At 34.1% G+C, this 17,305-nt stretch overlaps 1 protein-coding gene across 3 annotated transcripts in view; it reads right to left on the bottom strand.

Moving 5' to 3' along the window:
- Positions 1 to 16,641, bottom strand: part of LOC138692075 (zinc finger protein ZFP2-like) — a 39,642-nt gene extending 23,001 nt beyond the window's left edge. For 2 of the 3 annotated variants that reach the window (XM_069814984.1, XM_069814985.1), the window contains exons 1-4: positions 10,957 to 16,641; positions 8,512 to 8,606; positions 5,869 to 6,006; positions 2,713 to 2,795 (exon numbers count right to left, since the gene is read on the bottom strand). In XM_069814984.1, the coding sequence (XP_069671085.1) occupies positions 2,713 to 2,795; positions 5,869 to 6,006; positions 8,512 to 8,606; positions 10,957 to 11,041 (401 nt within the window). In that variant the 5' untranslated portion in view covers positions 11,042 to 16,641. The remainder of the gene's footprint in view (positions 1 to 2,712; positions 2,796 to 5,868; positions 6,007 to 8,511; positions 8,607 to 10,956) is intronic. The other variant, XM_069814986.1, reaches the window with a different exon arrangement.
- Between the last annotated feature and the right edge of the window lie 664 nt (positions 16,642 to 17,305).

The raw sequence follows: 17,305 nt of genomic DNA, 5'->3' as shown, positions 1-17,305 counted from the left end.
TTCGATATCATATTCCTTTGAAAAAATTAACATCTTCCTTCCACTAGTGAAATATGAAATACATAAGGTTTATATATTATTTTGATAAAGTATATATTATATATGTTAAGAGGGAAGTATTATATGATATTCTTATTGAATTTGGTATTCCCAAGAAACTAGTTCGATTAATTAAAATGTGTCTCAGTGAAACATACAGCAGAGTCCGTATAGGTCAGTTTCTGTCAGATGCTTTTCCAATTCACTGTGGGCTAAAGCAGGGAGATGCACTATCACCGTTACTTTTTAACTTCGCTCTAGAATATGCCATTAGGAAAGTTCAGGATAACAGCAGGCTTTGGAATTGAATGGGTTACATCAGCTTCTTGTCTATGAGGATGACGTGAATATGTTAGGAGAAAATACACAAAATATTAGGGAAAACACGGAAATTTTACTTGAAGAAAGTAAGCGACCTGTTTGGAAGTAAATCCCGAAAAGACAAAGTATATGATTATGTCTCGTGACCAGAATATTGTACGAAATGGAAATATAAAAATTGGAGATTTATCCTCCGAAGAGGTGGAAATATTCAAATATCTTGGAGCAACAGTAACAAATATAAATGACACTCGGGGGGGAAATTAAACGCAGAATAAATATGGGAAATGCTTGTTATTATTCGGTTGAGAAGCTCTTATCATCCAGTTTGCTGTCCAAAAATCTGAAAGTTAGAATTTATAAACAGTTATATTACCGGTTCTTCTGTATGGTTGTGAAACTTGGACTCTCACTCTGAGAGAGGAACACAGGTTAAGGGTGTTTCAGAATAAGGTGCTTAGGAAAATATTTGGGGCTAAGAGGGATGAAGTTACAGGAGAATGGAGAAAGTTACACAACACAGAACTGCACTTATTGTATTCTTCACCTGACATAAATAGGAACTCAAAATCCAGACGTTTGAGATGGGCAGGGCATGTAGCACGTATGGGCGAATCCAGAAATGCATATAGAGTGTTAGTTGGGAGACCGGAGGGAAAAAGACCCTTAGGTAGGCCGAGACGTAGATGGGAGGATAATATTAAAATGGATTTGAGGGAGGTGGGGTATGATGATAGAGACTGGATTAATCTTGCACAGGATAGGGACTGATGGCGGGCTTATGTGAGGGCGGCAATGAACCTTCGGGTTCCTTAAAAGCCATTTGTAAGTAAGTAAGTATATATTATATTTTATAAACTCACTTTCCTGGATGTTTCGGAAGGATAAATCTGACCTCTTTTTCTTACAATATTTATAGTACCACAAAAGTCTCCTTGTCCCATATTATTATTCAAATTATCGTATTTTAGCCATTTATAATTATTACAACCGATAACCAACATTTCACAGTGTACACAACTTTTCACAACAAAGCAAAATGCCTTTTCGATCTAGACCAGGCCGTAATGTATGTTCGGGTTTTCTATTTCAGTGTATGGAGCTCACTGAAATATTATATTATAACTTTCTTGCGTATCATTGCTAAGCTTTATTTAGTGTAATGTGTCCAATAAGTTGCGTTTACATGATGTTGCACAATATGTTGCAGAAATAATTACAAAACTGTCTTATTTTAATGAGAAGGGAATTTTCCATGTTAACATAATCCGTTCGCATCAACATTTTAACTTTAGAATGGAAGCTATTTTGAGGTTCAATAAAAAAAAGAATTTATATTGTGATTTTAATTTATCTACCTTCCTTAACTGTAGACAGATAATTTACCATACCACTCCTATGACATTAGTGTATGTACAATTGTGTTACTTCATCTCTTAGGTAGTAGATAAATACAAAAATTCAGTACTCAATTGTAGTATTAAAATACAGACAAATAGAATGTGACGGGTGACATACATGACATTATGTTTTATTATAATGTATAATTGCGAATATAGGAATAGAAGTTAAATATAGTAAATATAATCTATAATATCCACATGACATAACATACACATGTAGTAGCAGGGCATTGGAGACCACTAAAATCAGACAGAAAGGGGCAACTGGTACAGTAAACATAACCTGTAATTTCAACATATCTAAATATTCGTGCAGTGCAACTGAAAATTATTTTAATCGAGCATAAATGAATGTACAAGAATTTCACAATATTTAATCGAAATAAAGGCAGGTATTACACATACGAACAACGTAATGTTCACATCAAAAATAATATTACACCTTAACTTGCAAGGAATTATGTCTTAAGTGTCCCATAATCATGGTTTTCAATTTTATATTTGTATATTTTAGAAAAATATATGTTAATCTTTATGCATTCCATTTAATTTATATGGTTGAAATGCCGACCTTCGTGATCGGGTTAAGCGACTCACATGGCCTGCCTTACGGCCTGTATTAGATCACGACGGCAGTGACACAGTCTATTGTTCTTAGTACTCACAGCGCTCCAAGCGGCTAGCAACTATGGCGAGAAATGCAACTTGTTGGCAAAAAATCATCCCAAGCTTCGTGACTGTATATAGTAGATTGTGGTAACACCAGCAGTATTAGTGCAGTAAGCAGCAATATATCTGATATAACTTATATGAGACGCTGATAAGAGCAACCAATAAAGTACATGAGAGAGGATTTACAGTACCCAATTAGAAACGGAAGCCATAAGTAAACAATTTTAATGAAGTAACAAAATAAAGTAGAAAATGATGTCTGCTATAACACACTTACCATTCAATGAGAGCCTCATTCTCCTCTGACTTTACTTCCACTTTCAGTCTGTCATCCGACTTGCCCAACACACAACTCTCTTCCTGAAAATAGAGAGCAAATAACAAAACTATGAATATTTTCAAGGGAAAAATTGTTCCGTGGCCGGGTATCGATCCCGGGTCCTCTGGTTTAGCGTACCAGCGCTCTGCCAACTGAGCTACCCGGGAACTCCACCCGACACCGTCTGAACTTTTCTGGCGTTTAGTCAGCCCACGCGAGTTGTGTGGATATATATGTTCCTCTCTCAAAGTGAGAGTCCAAGTTATTATTTTTAGACATGGAACAATTTGTTATATCGGCGATGTCATCCTCGTGCTGGTTTTTTTAATTTGTTCCAGCAACAGCATTCAAATCTTATCACCCCTGATATCCTTCTCTTTCCTGTAGTGTAATGCTAAATGTCATCTTCACATGTTCAATTACTTCAATCTGTCACTTTTTCTTTTCAATTATAACATATGCAGAGAATAAAAATATATTCTTATTACAAAAAAGAGCCATTAGAATATAGTTGGAGCAAAGGCTAGAGAATCATGTAGTTTATTTAAAAAAAATTAGAAATTCTAACCTTAACAAATCAATACATATACTCTACAATAAATTTCCTCTTATGTAATAAAGAAAATTTTCCAACTAACTCAGCCATACATAGTATGAGGAATGATTTTCATACGCTATTATCAAATTTATCATGCTTTCAAAGGGGAGTACGTTACATGGCGATAAAAATGTTCAATAGTCTTCCTGAAGACATTAAGAATCATAGCCAAAACCCTGCATTATTTAAGGTAAAACTAAAAAATTACTTAATATCTCACACTTTCTATTCTGTAGATGAATTCTTGGCATTTCACAGTACTGTGTAAATATTTTATTACTATTAAATGGTAAACATATTACATTGTATAAAATATTATTGTTATTAAGGTATTAATTCTGTACATATTTCATATTTGCATTTTATTGTTAAAGGTAAGAATTGGACATGTTCTTTATTTTATGCTATATAGCAAATGTAAGAATATTATGGAACCAATAAATCTAGCTATTTATCTAAGAAATTGTCTCAGAAATAATATCAATGTTTGGCAGTATGTATAGAGGTAAAGCGTGTTTCTCTTTCATGAAACTTAACAAATCTAGACTAAGGACTAGACTGATCTACATTAATCTATGTTCAGTTTTAGGAATTGCAAGAGTTAACGCAATATTACCTGATGTAGAGAATGTTATAGCTGAAAATAAACGTCAAATATCTGCAGCAGATCTTTGAAGTGAAGGAAAATGAAAACTTCTAATTTAAGAAAATGCATATCGACTTTAAACATACTGCAATTGCAAGAAATAAGCAAAGAAAGAAACGGTGAGAAAATAAACACATTTTAGTTTTCCAATTTATATATGTATTTATACACCAGCAATTCTTTCTTCCTCCCTATGCTTCATGACACAATACAATGCAAGTATAATACGTACTGTTTTCTCTTAGAAGAAGTAAAGTACTGTTAATTTATTAATAAATAATCATAAAATCTTAATCATATACCACAAATATTTCAATTTTTAAATACTGTTTCTGCCTTAGTCATTTGTCTTTTGTAGAAGATGTTATATAAGTCCCTGGAGTACGCCATTAGAAAAGTTCAGGACAACAGAGAGGGTTTGAAATTCAATGGGTTACATCAGCTTCTTGACTATGCAGATGACGTAAATATGTTAGGAGTAAATCCACTAACTATTAAGGAAAACACGGGAATTTTACTTGAAGAAAGTAAAGAGATAGGTTTGAAAGTAAACCTCGAAAAGACGAAGTATATGATTTTGTCTCGTGACCAAATATTATAAGAAATGGAACTATAGAAGGTGGAGATTTATTCTTCGAAGAGGTGGAAAAATTCAAATACCTTGGAGCAACAGTAGCAAATATAAATGACACTCGGGAGGAAATTAAACGCAGAATACATATGGGAAATGCCTGTTATTATTCGGTTGAGAAGCTTTTATCATCCAGTCTACTGTCGAAAAATCTGAAAGTTGGAATATATAAAACAGTTATATTACCGGTTGTTCTGTGTGGTTGTCAAACTTGGACCCTCACTTTGAGAGAGGAACTGAGATTAAGAGTGTTTGAGAATAAGGTTGTTAGGAAAATATTTGGGACTAAGAGGGATGAAGTTACAGAAAGGAGAAAGTTACACAACACAGAGCTGCACGCATTGTATTCTTCACCTGACATAATTAGGAACATTAAATCCAGACGTTTGAGATTGGCAGTACATGCAGCACGTATGGGCGAAACCAGAAATGATACAGTGTTAGTTGGGAGGTCGGAGGGAAAAAGTCCTTTGGGAGTCTGAGACGTAGATGGGGACATAATATACAAATGGTTTTGAGGGAGATGGGATATGATAGAGACTGGATTAATCTTGCTTAGGATAGGGACAAATGGCGGGCTTATGTGAGGGCGGCAATGAACCTTTGGGTTCTTAAAAGCCATTTGTAAATAAGATGTTTTAAGAAGAAAGATGAAAAGAATTAACCTATTTTTTTAATAGTACCCTAATAAAATTATAGTCGCGACGCTGTTATTCTTGGCGTCATTCCTCCTCTTTGCTTACGTCTTAGGAAGTGAAGGCTCTATAAAGTCTAGGTAGGTAGTATCGTTCGCCATTTTTGTTCTATCGTTGCCGAGCTACCATACGAGGAATCTATTTGCCACACTGTTAAATATTATCATGTCGTAGCTCCAATGATAATAAATGAACGCACTGTAATTCAGTAAATAATTGAGTGGCAAATAACGTCTTCGTGAGCTCTCTGCGAACGCCAACGAAAGAGCCAAAATGGCGGGCGTTTGTATTAAGTATTTATCGAGCCTTAAGAAATGAATAACGCCTTCCTCAGCAAATCACAAGACGCACACGTTTAAATGTAAAAGACCTTCAACGCAATTGGTTGCCGGAAATTAGAACGACGGGACTATAGCTCTTTCATGAGGCAAAAAACAATGCGAGAGACCAATATTAAATGGAGTATCTGATGAAAAAAATAAATACAGGTTAGAAAAGGGAAGGAAAAGAAGAGCTACCAAGAAATACACTCACTTGCACTTACCTCAACTTCCTTCTTCACCTCTGGAAAAGTAACTGGAACCAGGGTTTCTTCAAATTTGATTTCTGATGACAGAGCATTGCTGTAGTCATTGAATTCCATCTTTATCTCAGTTGAAGTCAAATTCAACAAACTCAGTTCCTGGGAAACCAAGCATTATAAATTACCAAACGATAAAGGAAAGCACGCACGCGCGTGCACGCACGGTTACGAAACTGCCATAGCATTGCAATGAGTCACTATTTTTTTTAAATGCTCAACAAGAAAATGCACAATGTTCACCTGTTCTCACCATGATAGTATACAGTTCATACTATTTCCACTCTAATATGAACTGGAATACGCAAATCAGATATATCTGTAGAAAAGTTTTCTCTATCATGCATTCTTTGAAATGCCTGAAAAATTTCCTTCCTAATAAACTGAAACAAATTCTAATACAGACCCTTGTAATGCCTCATTTTAACTATTGTGATGTTTTATATAGCGACCTAAGTGCTGAACTTTCTCAAAAACTTCAACGTGTACATAATGTCTGTGTCCGATTTATTTTCAATATCCGCCCACATGATCATATATCGGAATATTTTCTACGACTCTCCTGGCTCAGCATGCAAGATAGACGTATAGTACATTCTCTTTGCCTGCTATATCGAATTATACATGATTCCACACCCAACTACCTTGCCTCTCAGTTTACTCTCTAGCTTCACATCATAATCGTAATACACGTTCACAGCACAATCTGTTGCTATCAATACCACGTCATCAGACATCTCTGTACTCATGTTCTTTCTCAATAGCCATGGCCCGCTCATGGAATTCGCTACCGCTGGAAATCAGGGGTAGTCTTAGTCCTCAGTTGTTTAAAATTAGGTTGTTTAGAAATATTTTAAATGCACAGAATTAGTTTTTTAGGTATAATTTTTATTTATTATTATCATTACTAATATTATTATTATTATTACCATTATTATTATTATTATTATTTTACACAGTCATTACTTTATTCTTCCATTAACAATATCTAGGTAAATGTCATTGTCTCAATGTAACACGTGCTGTGCTGATCATACTAATTGTACTATTACTTCAGTTGTGAGATTATATTCATAATATGTATTAATTCTTTTTTTTTTTTTAAGTTAATACTTGTATACTAGAATGTATTTTCCTGTTTGTGATTATGTATTCAATCTCTTTTTTTTATTATATATATATTTTTTATGATTAATTAAAATGTGTCTCAGTGAAACGTACAGCAGAGGTCGTATAGGTCAGTTTCTGTCAGATGCGTTTCCAATTCACTGTGGGCTAAAGCAAGGAGATGCACTATCACCTTTACTTTTTAACTTTGCTCTAGAGTATGCCATTAGGAAAGTCCAGGATAACAGAGAGGGTTTGGAATTGAACGGGTTACATCAGCTGCTTGTCTATGCGGATGACGTGAATATGTTAGCAGAAAATCCACAAACGATTAGGGAAAACACGGGAATTTTACTGGAAGCAAGTAAAGAGATAGGTTTGGAAGTAAATCCCGAAAAGACAAAGTATATGATTATGTTTCGGTGACCAGAATATTGTACGAAATGGAAATATAAAAATTGGAAATTTATCTTTTGAAGAGGTGGAGAAGTTCAAATACCTGGGAGCAACTGTAACAAATATAAAGGATACTGGGGAGGAAATTAAACACAGAAATAATATGGGAAATGCCTGTTATTATTCGGTTGAGAAACTTTTATCATCCAGTCTGCTGTCGAAAAATCTGAAAGTTAGAATATATAAAACAGTTATTTTACCGGTTGTTCTGTATGGTTGTGAAACTTGGACTCTCACTTTGAGAGAGGAACAGAGACTATGGTGTTTGAGAATAAGATTCCTAGGAAAATATTTGGGGCTAACTGGGATGAAGTTACAGGAGAAAGGAGAAAGTTACACAACACAGAACTGCACGCATTGTATTCTTCACCTGACATAATTAGGAACATTAAATCCAGACATTTGAGATGGGCAGGGTATGTAGCACGTATGGGCGAATCCAGAAATGCATATAGAGTGTTAGTTGGGAGGCCGGAGGGAAAAAGACCTTTAGGGAGGCCGAGACGTAGATGGGAAGATAATATTAAAATGGATTTGAGGGAGGTGGGATATGATGATAGAGAAGGGATTAATTTTGCTCAGGATAGGGACCAATGGCGGGCTTATGTGAGGGCGGCAATGAACCTCCGGGTTCCTTAAAAGCCAGTAAGTAAGTATATATTTTTTTATTATTATTATTTTAAAGTTAATACAGATTGTGTATATGTATTCAATCTCTCTTTTTTCTTTATTATGTTTATTATTATTTTTAAATTAATATTTGTATACCAGTATGTATTTTTGTGTATGTGATTTGATCCTGGTTGAGTGGAAGAGAAGGCCTGATGGCCTTAACTCTGCCAGGGAGAATAAAAACTATTATTATTTTCACTATAGTAACTGAAATGGCACGGCTTGTGCTACTCAATGATATATGCCACGCAAGTGCAATTGCCACTATACCTGTATGAAGTGAATTCAAACTGTGGAGATCATTCTGCCAGCTCTGTATTATATAATCTGATACCACATATATAAAATAAACAGCAATAAATTTCAGTATACCTCTGGTACAGGCTTCTCGTCCAAATCTGTGTTATCACACGTCTCCCTAGCCAAAGGATCGACTTCGAGTTCCATCTTGATCACATCCATCACAACTGAAACATGTAATCGAAATAATGGCAATCGACAATGGCTTAAAACTTTACAACAAATTAATTTTTCAGTACCCTGTTTTAGCTTATATAACTATGATTTAATTTAAAATGAAAATTAAATATCTTATTAAGGGAACTTAACATAGGGTTAGATAATTAATTGGTAAATGTTATTCTAATATTATACTTGTGAATATTGGTTATAAACATTTTGAATTGTGATTGTCCTTTATCATATGGGCTCTTGTTTTTGTAATCTGTGGTATTTTATTGCTTATATTAATTCGTTTATTTTGTTTTCTACTTTCTGCTTATCTACAGGTCAGTTTATTTCCGATCACGGGCGTTTGCTCATACTGCAGTAAATTTCTTAATTTGTATTTCTGTTTTACGTATACAATAGTTTCTTAATGCATCTTTCAAATGTAAATAAATAAATTCTTCTTCTTCAAAAAAAAAAAAAAAAATTGCAGAATGTTAGCTGCTAGGTAAGACAAAGTATCTTGTTATTTCGATTTAACTATGTGGCAAATTTACATTTCCTGTATTTGTGATTGTTTGTGTATTAGGAAGATTACACTAACCTAAAGAGTTAAAAATGAAATAGTTTAATACTGGTATACTAACATGAAATGACTCCCTGTTAACACTAACATAACCCATCAGATTTTAATGTTATTTTGGATAATATATCCACTTATACTAAACTGTGGTACAGGCACAGTCTAGTATATACAGGCAAGAAGCGCAATACGTAGTCAATATGCATTCATAGATAGTTGCTAACCAGTAGGATCGCTAATATTGCCTGATTACAGACAATGCGAAATAGTACCGGCACAGTCTATTATTCCTAGCACCCTCACAACTCAAGCTTCGTGACAGTATATACTAGACTGTGGTATAGGCCTATGTATGTCTTTTTTTTTGAAGGGCACCAGTCAATTAATGCAGATTTTGGGGGGGAAAAAAAGAAAAAACTGTATTAAGTTAAGAGGTTAAAAAAATATTTTGTTTGTTTGTTAATAATGTATCTATCCTATGTTCTGTGATATTTTGAAAAGTACATTTGTAATAATGATCATTTTTTTATGAACTTCATTAATTTTCACACCATGGAAATTTGTGACATGTCCTTTCAAAAAAAAGATGGATTCAATTATTTAGTTCCAAATGAAATGTATATAATATATGTAGGCCAATATATGGTGAATTTTTGTTAATGTACTGCCAGCATAGGAAATTAAAAACAAGCACTGAAAATACCTTAGTTTTGTAGTGTGGAGTAGTAGAAACTCGATGTGATCACTGGAGAGCTGTGGTCCCACCCAACCCGCCCTAAATAGGTTCCTTACTTATATTGGAAAATCATCGTACTTGAAGGAAGAAGGCGGCCATATTCCGTCGTTGTGACGTTATTGGAGGTGGAATGGGAGAATTATTCCAGTGTCACCAAATGTGGTAACCATTCATATTACCTTACACACCTAACAAAACAAAACCTAACCTAACGCGCGACACACCTATTGTAACATTCCTAACGTTTAGCACACCTGTTGTAACATTCCTCACAGTTTCATTTCGTTTGCCGATATTGGCATGCCTGCTACGCGTCTGCTGGAACTCAAGAGTCATCTAGTGGAAGTGAAGTGAAATTGGTATTGTTAATTACGTTTCCGAAGTTGTTTCTGTGTTATCTGAAAGAATTATTCTCATTGTACTGATAATTGCATTTATATTGTACAATAAAAATTGAAATGTGTCGTGGCTAAGATAAAAGTGTTCTACATTGATTTCCAGCGCCACAATCCCAGTGATAAACGTGTGAATATTCGTTAGGAGGCCGTTGGAAGTGGCAGTAGGGTACTAAAACTTGTCCCGATTGATATGTAGGTCAATACATTTATTTACACTATGTAATACATTCGTTCTCAAACAATTTTGTAATAAGTTGTGTGTAAAGTTCGATGACTGAACCGTACTTCTGCTTTGTCAATACAGTAGCTTGGTAGCAGTTCACTGAACCTTGGGCTATATAGTCTACTCTTACATATTAAGTTCCAATATTACCTTATAGTGCTCCATATTCCTTACCCTGACCTAAATCCCCAGATGTGAACTGAAGCAGAATAGAACAGAAGTAGTGTAAGGCTAAATCTGAAAGAACATATCGCCAGCAGGGGAAATTATCCCCACTCTCGCCTCACGGCAGTTGCTCTGTCTACTGTTTTTCCTCCGCCCCAGTGGTTCTCCCCCAAACCCACCATAATGAAATGTGCATTCATGAAATCACACGCGTGAGAAATACACCAAAGGTAACATCTGGCAATATTGACGGATATAGACTTACCTCTACGAATAAAAGAAATAAAAGTAATCCTCACTTCGCATAATTCTACCAAGCGGATTGGTTTCGCTGTAATCAAGAAAGCCATGACCAGCGTTGCCAACTCCAGTTTGTAGAAATACACTAAATGCTTTTAAAAAATCGCTAAATATAGTACAAAGCCCACTAAATATAAAGATGTATATTACATATTTAAAAATTTTAATAATAGGCTATAAATAATTATTAAACAATTACCAAAACCACAAAAGAAGACATTCTACATAATTATTATTATTATCTTCTTCTTCTTCTTCAGTATGTGCGGACTAAAGCAAGGAGATGCACTGTCACTATCACACTTACTTCTTGACTTTGCTCTAGAATATTCCATTAGGAAACTTCAGGATAAAAGAGAAGGTTTGGAATTGAACGGGTTACAGCTACTTGTATATGCGGATGACGTTAGTATGATCATGAATAGTTCAGTTTATAGGCTTCATGTTTCTGAGTCATTTTCTACACTTAATACACTAAAAAGTGAGTGATTTCAAATATATCCCAAGTCCACAAACTTCAAATGTTGTTTAATAAGGCTTTAATGCACAAACTGATACAAAAATGTATTATAACCCACCTATGTACTGTACATATTATGTTCCATGAACAAAATAACGTTTTATTTCCATTACCGTAAAGTGGGGTGACTTTGAACGCCGAGGTGACTTTGAACAGTAATTTAGCGCCCTTCTAAATTAAATGCTGTACCCTATTGTGAAAAAACTGAACTAATTTATTGACAACTTAAACAGTTTTTTCGCAATTGGGTACAGCATTTAATTTAGAAAAGAGCTAAATTACTGTTCAAAGTCACCCCACTTTACGGTACTGTTTCCTTATATAATTTTAAACTTAGTTCTCCTGTGCAACAGACTTTGTATATTTTTTGAAGAACATTACGTTCAATAACACTGTTTGTTTATTACCAGTATAGTGTCTTCATCATCAATAATAATAATAATAATAATAATAATAATAATAATAATAGTACTGATAACAATTTGTTTTATTACAGGACTTTCTAAAATACAGCCGTTTCCTTCAATTAAAGAATATGAGTCGTACAGAGCAAAAGTGGTGTAAGTCAAAACTCGGTAATGAGCTTTAAAGTAAAAATTCTGTAAAATACAGCGCAAAGTAGCAATTAACATGACCTTCTTGCTATCCACCGACTACTAATAGTTTAAATAAAATGAACATTAATTGCTACTTTGCGCTGTATTTTACAGAATGTTTACTTTAACCTTCATTACCCATTTTGACTTACATCACATCCGCTCTGAACGGCTGATATATATAACTATCATACTGTTCATTTATTTCCCCCCCCCCCCCCACAAATGTTTCCATTCAAGATATCTGGATGTTGAGTCTTTTCAGTTAATTATTTCTCCTTACTCACTTCATCCAATTTTCATTAGGTCTTCCTTTCCTATTCCTTCCTTCTGCTTCCTGTCACATGATTTCCTTTGAATTGTCGGACCATCGGATGTGTGCCCTCATAAGATATGCTAACTGAACCCTAATTTCTTCTCAGCCTCGGTAATTCATTTCTCTCCCTGCATTCCTATCCCTCTCTCTTTCTCTCCCCCACTACTCACAATTTTGAGCCTTCTTGCGGGACAGTTTATTTGCATTTGCAGTCCAGTGTTGTCAACTTAACATGAATACTGTAGAACGGAGTGGCGAAAGAAATATTAATAAGTACGTACGTAATAACATTTTGCGATGAAGAGAAACAAACAGGTCAATATGTTTCCTATAATTCAGGCAACGAAAAGAGCAGCTGCGATCACAGGTGAGGCTTATTCTATTTAAGTTAATTACGTATTAAAATTACTTACTTAACTAATACTAATAATACAACATTTTATGTAATTTATATAGGCAAGTCAGAGCGCCTAATAAAGAGAATCAGGAGAGAGAGGAGAGAGAGAGAGAGGGAGAGTCAGTGCAGAAAATAAAAAGCTAGAATCTCCAGGGAAGAACAGACCAAGGGAACCTAATTCTTGTAGATGAAAGTAGTTTCAAGATTGAAGAAATTACTGAAGGTTGCGAGAGAAGCAATAATTTCCAAGGTTGGACAGAAAAACTACGGAAAGTGATTCGAGACATGGGATTTAGGTTTAAGAAATGTAGAAATAGAAGATGTATTTTGATTGAAAGAAATGATATTGTAACATGGAGGATCAGTTATTTATGACACCTTTAGACGGAAGTTTGGCAACATCCGTATTCGGCAAGGTTCGTGGCCTGCTGTTTAACGTGGTGTGAGGAAAGTGGGTGGAATGGAGTGAGTACAGGCGTTACCTTTTTCAAGAACGACAGCACTGAAGGGGCACCGATCCGATGGTCCAACTTCCATCTTTTTAACATGCCAGTACCATTGTCATAATAATAATAATAATAATAATAATAATAATAATAATAATAATAATAATAATAATAATACCAAAGATGGAGAAATGGAAATAGAAATCCATACCAAAAATGTTAAAGGAAGGCAATGTCTTACTAAATGGCGTCATATAGGAAGAGGACATTACGAAAAGAAGAAAACAAAATAGCTCCAATGCAATTGTTGTAAAAAATTATACAATACGAGTCATATTTGACAGACGAAAAAAGGAAGGAAAGGAAATTATTGACGATGGAAACAGACTTTTGGGGAAGATCAAAGAGGACATCAAGAATGGAAAAAAATCGGGAATGAAATAATTCGATAAGAAATGGAAATAACACAAACTATAGGGGAGAAAATGAGGACAAAGCAACTCATACGGTATGGGCATGAAAAGCAAATGCAAGACAGCCAACTTCCTAAGAGAGTGATGAACTGGAAACCCATTGGAAGCAAAAGAAATGTAGAAATATTCCTGAAAATTTATGGGAAGACAGAGATGCTTGGAGATAGGGAGTGTGGGACAGGAGTGATGTACAAATAGTTTATAATAATAATAATAATAATAATAATAATAATAATAATGATAACAACATAGATAAATACAATATAATATTTGTTACTCAGTCAAATGACAAATCAATGTAAAAATAATGACTCATATTATATGGTCATTAAGTTTTGTACACATAAATTACATATTGCAAACGTTTTCGCCCATTCAGGCATCTTCAGGCACAATTATACAATATCTCAATATCAAACTGTATAGTCATTACATTGGTGGTAGATGAACTGTTTAAAATTAATGACGTACAACATCTCCATAATTAAAATTGTGATATTACACGTCATAAAATTAAAATAATATTAAAATAAGAAACAACGTAGTGTTATGTTTTAAACTTCATAATATTCTGTGAAACTCTTGTTCAGTAGAGTCCAATGTTTGATGGGTTATATCTGAAATATATAAATATGAAATAGAAGTGGCAAATTATCAAATTTAAAAGTACGATTGGAATGGATAAAAAAGTACTCACGTCGTTTGAACGTGGCAACTGTAAAGGTCACTATGAAACACCCTATGTTTGAAGTAGTTATCTGTAATGAAATAATGAATCAAAATTTTGAAGTATTTGAAAATGAGTAAGTTGACCAGCATTTGCTCATCTTGGGTTGAGGGAAAACCCCGGAAAAAACCTCAACCAGATAACTTAATGACCATATAATATAAGCCATTATTTTTACATTGATTTGTCATTTACTGAGTAACAAATATTATATTGTATTTATCTATATTAATTGACAATCTGAACAATTTTCATCATGCTCTCTAAGTTAATGATAACAACAGTTTATTTATACAGATTATCTCATTAAGAACTATGTAGCAATAAAATTGAAAGCTCCGTTTGTAATTCGATCCTAAGATGCGTGGACTCATAGACATAATGATATGAAAATTCAAGTTTATTTATATATTTAACATCATTTTTAATAGTGAATAAAGAACAAATGTAGATTTAAAATTCATGTCTCACACCATAAAGTAATGTTAAATGATTCAAAACAACTGTTTTAAAAATTAGACCGAATTATGACTGGATGTTCTTATGCATCTGCTGTTAAAATGGGCAGCAGATTTATAGCTCGGTTATGAATTTTCCATGCGTCCACGTACAAAGCTGTTAAACCACGATAGCCAGCTCCCATTTGCAACCCTGAACTCACTATAAATGTCAATGACAGCTACTGAAAAATGCTTGCAACACAGCAAACAGATTTTAGCAGAGAGGAATAGGAAACTAACGCAATGACTATTTTAAATTGAACACTAGTACGTCCAGTAATGGAATATGGTGCTGCATGTTGGGATCCTTACAGATTAGAACATATTAAGACACTAGAAAAAATTCAAAAACGGGCTCTCAAGTGTTGTCGTAATAATTCACCATTAAAATGGGACACACTCACGGACAGGAAAATGCGAATTCGATTATGCGCACTGTTCAAAACATACAGAGGTGAGCCTGCCTGGAGAGAAATAAAAAATAGGTTGCAGCCGCCAAATTACTCTTCAAGGAACGACCACTCTTATAAATTGAGCGAAAGAAGACAGAGGACGGACACTGGAAAGTTTTCTTTTCTCAATCGTACTATCAGGGACTGGAATGCTTTACCTGCAGACTTACTAAAGGCTTTACCAACAACCAAAAATGTATTTAAAAATAGGCTTAAGGACCTTACTAATAGACGGTAATTATACACAGTATTTAAAGGGTGTAAATGATATGTTGTTATTGAAGTGTTGTATCAGTGAAGAAGTATGTCGTGTCAGTGAAGTGTGCTGTGTAAGTGAAACGTGTTCCTGTCAGTGAAGCTTTATAGTTTATAGTGGCAGTGCAAAGTATTTGAACAGTGAAATGTTTTTGAAGTGTTAGTGAAATCAGGATAGAATCAGTGAAATGTGTCGTAGTTCCAGTGCAGTGAGTGAGTTGACAGCGAAATGAGTGTAATTTGAAAGGTACTTGTGCAGATATAAACATATCATACTCGTGGGTTTTAGTTCGATCTTAATTTTAAGATACAAATTAGATTTATTTCAATTGTTATTTTAAGTGATCGTTTAATTTAATTTAGTATATTCCCTGTTGTTGTTATTATTATTATTATTAATTATTGTTAGTATTAAGTATTAGTATTATTATTAATTGTATTTTTAATTAATAAGTTTATTATTGTCATTATTGAGTGTAATTAGTTACCACTGCCACCGGGTATATACCCACTGCAATGTGAATAAATACATACGGTGCAGCTAAAACATATAGGCTTGCAAATTGACCGTCCGCTACTATACCAGAGATGCGCACATTCGACATTAACATTGTTGCATACTTCATGCCCCTCTTATTTATTCGTCCGTTTTCACACTCTCGCTATCATAATATTAATATTAGATCACAAGAAGATAACACACTAGAAATTCCACTCCACACATCATGTCTGTATTCACATTTCACTGTTGCTACTTCTCGTCATTGGAACTCTCTGCCATCGAAATTCTAGGGCTGACGAACTTTCAAATCTAAGTCAGAAAATTATCATATGACGAGCTGCCAAACTAACTCACTGTTATGACAAGTATTGTATTGCATGTTTCCACGTATTCACTACATTTTTTTATATTCTAGTGATATTAACTTATTATATCTATTTGTTTAATATTTTCCAATAATGATATATATCTATAATGTGATAACTTGGTCCATATATATAATCATAATTTTCCTTACTGTGTGTACTTAAAATATTGTCTTCATTGTATGTTTGTACTTCACTATTTTATTACTAATATTATTATTATTATTATTATTATTATTATTATTATTATTATTAGGCATATGACTCAGTTAAGAGAGAAGTTTTATATGATATTCTTATTGAATTTGGTATTCCCAACAAACTAGTTCGATTAATTAAAATGTGTCTCAGTGAAACGTACAGCAGAGTTCGTGTAGATCAGTTTCTATCAGATGCGTTTCCAATTCAATGTGGCCTAAAGCAAGGAGATGCACTATCACCTCTACTTTTTAACTTCGCTCTAGAGTATGCCATTAGGAAAGTCCAGGATCATAGAGAGGGCTTGGAATTGAATGGGTTACATAAGCTGCTTGTCAATGCGGATCACGTGAATATGTTAGGAGAAAATCCACAAACAATTAGGGAAAACACGGAAATTTTACTGGAAGCAAGTAAAGAGATAGGTTTGGAAGTAAATCCCGAAAAGACAAAGTATATGATTATGTCTCGTGACGAGAATATTGTACGAAATGGAAATATAAAAATTGGAAATTTATGTTTTGAAGAGGTGGAGAAGTTCAAATATCAGGGAGCAATAGTAACAAA

This window comes from Periplaneta americana, chromosome 16, assembly GCF_040183065.1.
Source record: "Periplaneta americana isolate PAMFEO1 chromosome 16, P.americana_PAMFEO1_priV1, whole genome shotgun sequence".
Classification (NCBI taxonomy): domain Eukaryota; kingdom Metazoa; phylum Arthropoda; class Insecta; order Blattodea; family Blattidae; genus Periplaneta; species Periplaneta americana.
Note: the sequence above shows the minus strand (reverse complement) of the source record. Positions and strands in the feature narration are given on the sequence as shown.